The 5277-nt window shown below is 39.8% G+C and overlaps 1 protein-coding gene across 5 annotated transcripts in view; it reads left to right on the top strand.

Moving 5' to 3' along the window:
• Nucleotides 1-5277, top strand: part of LOC101861404 — a 21414-nt gene that overhangs the window by 1378 nt on the left and 14759 nt on the right. For all 5 annotated transcript variants that reach the window (XM_005111281.3, XM_035973154.1, XM_035973153.1 and 2 more), the window contains exons 2-5: nt 1716-1829; nt 2637-2684; nt 4411-4487; nt 5024-5078. In XM_005111281.3, the coding sequence (XP_005111338.1) occupies nt 1716-1829; nt 2637-2684; nt 4411-4487; nt 5024-5078 (294 nt within the window). The remainder of the gene's footprint in view (nt 1-1715; nt 1830-2636; nt 2685-4410; nt 4488-5023; nt 5079-5277) is intronic.

Raw genomic sequence — 5277 nt, 5'->3', positions numbered from 1 at the left:
AGCAAAACAACACAACAAAACACCAATTACAACATTTGACCAAACTTAGTGGTGGAAAGCCTTGAAAATCATTGAAGGTGACTTTGAAAATCTGAGAGAAAAAAATGCAGACCTATTGATCTACTCAAATAAGTATAATTTCAAAGCTCAGCCACTCTCGTGAATCTTACCATAAGCGTTGTAAAACTCGATGAAGTGGTACTATGTTTGCCACCGACGGTATCACACCGAGGTGTGAACTGACCGACGCGTTTCTTTTCCCCAAACATCGCACTCGCATCTGAGCTCTCCACCGAAACTTATGTCACTCGCTGGGTGGATATGGCCTACAAGTTCGCTCCAAGTGGGATCACTTCGAACTCTTCCCTGACAATTTCTGCAGTTTTCTCAATTCCCGAATTTGTGAGACAGACTGAATTTTAATTGGTATGGTCCCAACGTAATGGTGGGTAACGACGAAGGCGGGGGAACTCGATCAGATATGGAAAGCTATTAATTTGGGACAGGTAAAGGGGAGGGGCAACTGGATAAGTGTAGATCTTGAGACTGACGATAGGATAATAAGTGTAAAGGGCATGCCTCATGCCACTGTGATTGGTCATCGAGTTTGACCACTTTTTGCTCGCCATATATAATAAACCCACCTAGGGGCCGCTTAATTCAGTTCATTTTAGAGTAGAGAGAGACCATTTTACCGGTTGTGGGCCTTAACACGGGCGACTGTAAATTTTTCCCTGGGTTCGTCGGCTAAGATCCCGTTCGCCTAAGACCCTGCATTTTCCTTGATTCCGAGCACCGGGATCTTAGGCGGAGACTACTGTATTGCTCAAGACGTCCACCTGTGTAAGACAACTAAATTTCTCCTTGACAATGCGGGAAGCAGTCTTTGACTTCTTTTCTTCTTCTTCCTTGTTCTCGATGTCAGCAGCTAGACAGTCCGATGTCGCGCACAAACTGTACAGTCCGCTTCAAATTTGAGAGACTGCCACAGAACTTTCTCTCAAGAGGAGTCACATTCTGCTACGTCTGTGTACGAAGGGTGGCGAAGCGCGCGAGGTGCTGAAGGGTGTGGTTGGCATCCTCTTGGTCGTGTCCACGTTCGCAGATCGCGGACTCTCCCACTTTTAGTTTAGTGTGCATATGGTATTTGACTCTGTTGTAGGCCACAACGGAGTCGAAAGATTGTTAACTGGTCTGCCCTATTTATCGTGTAGTAGGGGTCACGTCTGTTGTGATTAGGGTGGGATCGTTTCCATCTGTTTCTTATGGCTGATTTTATTAGAACCATGCCATCCTCAATCTGGGTCATTTTGGCTCCTTCTTTGGTTAAGTCGTCTGCTTTTTCATTTCCATGAATGCCACAGTGACCTGGTATCCACTGCAGAGTTGTGTTGGCTTGGGAGTTTAGATCACATAAGAGTGAAAGGAGTTGTCTTACAATTTTGACAATTCCAATTGCAGATTTTGTTTCCAAAGAACCTGAGGATTTGTTTATTAATAGCCTAGACCTACCTTTGCATAATTTTCTACTTTGATGGAAAAAGTAGAAACGTTTACATCTGCCATAGATTCGAGTCTTCGGATATAATTTTGTGTCAAATTATTTACATGGATCACAGTACGGGACTTCAGAAATATTGTCGTTAATAGGCTTTAAAAAAGTGTGTAAAGGTTTGTAAAAGGTCTGAAAGACTAAAATAATTCCTAATTTTCAGATGGCAGGATGCATATTAAACGATTGGGATGTTGTCTATTACCTTCGTGATGTCAAAGAAGCGATGGTTGAAGCGTGGCAAGAAGTCTTTGACGACTACTCAGAATCTGTCAGAGTGAGAACTAGAATGTTTGTCGTCTTGTTCATCATCAAATTTATTGTGCTGCATATACCAGGTGACCCCCAAAAAACCTTTACCCACGGAATTGTAGGCTTTCCCGCTGGTAAAGGTTTTTATTTATTTTTATTTTTTTAGGGGGGGGTAAGTAGATACACGTTGTACTGTTTGGTGTTGAGGTTTAAAAAGTACTATGAAATTCTGTGATTAGAACTCAGTCGCTGGCATCGATTAAATGTTTCAGAAGAAAAAAGTAGCTTTGAAATATCCACTAGAGAGCATGAAAATCATTGTTAAATTCAATAATTAAAAGCTAACAAACTTACAGATCTTTATTAAAAATGTCATGAAAGTTTTTTTGCCTTTCCAACCTGGTTTTTATTTTAATTTATGCATGCTCCTTCTTAGACAGACTGCTTTTAAAGTTTTAAAAAATTGATGTTTGATGTGTTAACGTTATGAAGGTTGTTCCAGGCGAACTTTTAGTTAGTAGTTTCAGTCTTATAATCTATAAGAAAATTAATTTCATAAATGTGTTGTCAATACGCTACACTAAGTATAACGGCCGCAGTCATTTAAGCTTTAAGTACATTTTCAAAAAATCACCATTTGATGTTTTTTAATTATTTCTTCTCTGGCCATCATCATGAATTCCTCTCTGCGCATTTTTATTTAGAATAAACGATTATAATACTTCTACGTTATAGGTGTTTATCATATATTATGTGCTCAGCAAGCTCCTGCTTCTTGATCATGGCTGGGCATGAACATACACGTTTTGTAAGCAATCTTCTCATGTTGCAGGTGTCCCAGGGAGACTTGTTTGAGGGAGCACCTGCTGCAGACGCTGTGGTAAGTGCTACTGTTGGTGGCACTTCCTCGCTGACCCGTCCTAAACGGCTAACTTGTTTCTGTAAACTTTACATAGCAGAGGGAAAAAAATTCTGACCTGTTCTAAATGGCTAACTTGTTTCTATAAACTTTTCAAGACAGGGAAAAACTAAAGTGCTGACCCCTTCTAAACGGCTAACTGGGTACTAAAGTGCAAGGCTATTGTACATATTTTAGCTGTTTAGAACCAACGTTGTTGCAGTGTAGCGACTCTCTGGATAGGTTAATCTGACTGAAAGTTATTTATAGGATGTGTTGCGTGATGTCAGTCAGAAAGCAGGCAAAAAGCAAAAACCGCATTTTCAGAGGCAGCTGTTTAGAATCTTGCAACGAGGATTTGGATTCTTTTCAGCTTCCTTGTTGTTTTTCTTTAAATCTTTTTTTTTTTTTTAAGGGGGGGGGGGGGGTAATGTAATCTGGGAATAACCCTCCCGTCTTCTCTTCATTGCCTTTTCCAGTGTAAGTAGGAGGTGTTTACTTTGGTTTCCGTAATTGAACGTACAAACATCAATCTGTCACTGGAAACAAGAAAAAAAGTACTGAAAAGTTACATCGAGCCAATCCTATCATATAGGTGCGAAGCATGGACAATCAATAGACAGCTGGAAAGAACAATTGAGGCGACAGAGTTGTGGTTCACAAGACACATACTGCGTATCCAATGGACAGCTAGAAAAACAAAGGAAGAAGTCTTGGCTGAAGCAAATTGCACAAAACAGCTTATGACGAACACACAAAAGCAAAGAACAAATTTCATTGGACACACTATGCGGAAAGAGGCATTGGAGAATATTGTAACAACAGGCAAGTACAATGGAAAGAGAGGCAGAGGCAGATAGACGGAAAAGATACTGGACAGGTTGACAACATGGCTGGGAACAGCAAGGCACCATCCCTGCAACGTAAGACAGAATGTAGCGGAGGTAAATGATCGCCCATGGGAGTCGGCGAGGCACCGGAAGATGATGATGAATTGAAATCAAACACCCAACCCTATGTCGCCCAAATTAGGTAGGGTCGAAAGTCGAAGCAGCGCTGCTTCCTAAATCTTCTAAAATGCAGACATTTTTATAGAGAAGTAAAACCTTATCTTAGTAGAATACAGAACATGGTATTTCATGTTTTAAACTATGAATGTCCATCGTTGACAAGTAAGACAGCAGCTGTTCTAGTCAACAAGAACATGTAATGCTTTTAAAGATTCAGTCTTTTCAACAGGACTGAGCAAATTTCCTCAAAATATATGTTGTTTGCATTCATTTTGAGGCACAAAAGACTTCATCTTCCCTTATTTCACCAAGTTGGCTATAGATTGATTTCAACTTGGGTTTATTAGAGTCTACACTATTTCATATTGTTCAGAACTGGCTTAATTATTTGTTTTTAAAAAATCTTTGAATGGAGAGAAACAAAAATATGGACACTGGTTTTACTCGTTATAGTTATAGTTTCACTAACTACTCGTTGAGCGATTCTTGAAATAAACTCTAACCAGACGGTTTTCCAGTGTTATGATGCACTTTCTTTTACTTTTATCCGATGTGACCCGCTGGTAATACCACGCAGAGAGTTGAGTCCACCCGTTTTCGATGATGATGATTAACGATACTGCTTCCGAGAGTCTATTCCACAGCTTTGCGATGATAATGATGCTACGTGTTTGTTTTTCTATGCTTGTCTCCACAAGGTTTCTACCGGGAACAGTTTTGGATTTATGGATGGAAGCGTTGACGGAGCGTGTAAAGAGTTTTTTGGAGCTCAAATGTGAGTTAGAATTGTTGTTCTTTGTTTTTATAACATCTGCTTGATAATGTTGAACTGTGAGAACATATAAGTATGGTGACTGTTTCATTTGATTGAAGTCTGCTGAATTGTGGGTGTGTGGGTTTGAAGAAGCTACCCCTGGTATGGAGTTGCTATGTCTCTTATCCTATTTTGATGTAGAGCTGTACTTTGTCATAAAATAAGCTTTCATGAAAGGGGGGGGGGGGAGAACTAATGGCAATAAAAACATTATTGATACAATTTTGTATTACCATTTTAATCTATGTCAGTGTGTGTGCATGTATGTATTGTATGTTTGCTCCGTGACCTCTTGTGTTCTTTTGAAATCATGTTCATTGTTTCAGGTGTTGAAATAATCTTGTCTCATTTTCTGCTTCCATAGTCTATTGTTTATGAACATAATCTTTTCCCAAAACTTCATTGTAATATATTGGAGGTTTTCAGCACAAAGAGCCACACTTCTAATTGTTACAATAATGTGAGTAGGCTCATGTTATTAATTTTTCTTTCTGCAGCCAAAGGTGTCTCCAGAAGATCATACGTGAAGATTATGATGGAGAACTTTTAGTGGTGAGTTTCACTACAATTTCTGTCCAAAGTAAAGTTTTCTTTTGTTTACCCTTGAGAACTAGAGAAAGGAAAGTTATCTAGATTTCCACTGCGGAGACCAGATCAGACGACAGCAGATGATCTCATGGACAGGACACTAGTCGGTCCGTATTTCATTCTGTTCCTCTCCCCACCCCCTTCCACCTTCTAACCTTCCTCC

The sequence above is a fragment of the Aplysia californica genome, unplaced genomic scaffold (genome assembly GCF_000002075.1).
Source record: "Aplysia californica isolate F4 #8 unplaced genomic scaffold, AplCal3.0 scaffold01036, whole genome shotgun sequence".
Taxonomy (NCBI): domain Eukaryota; kingdom Metazoa; phylum Mollusca; class Gastropoda; order Aplysiida; family Aplysiidae; genus Aplysia; species Aplysia californica.
This window is presented reverse-complemented; position numbering and strand designations above follow the sequence as displayed.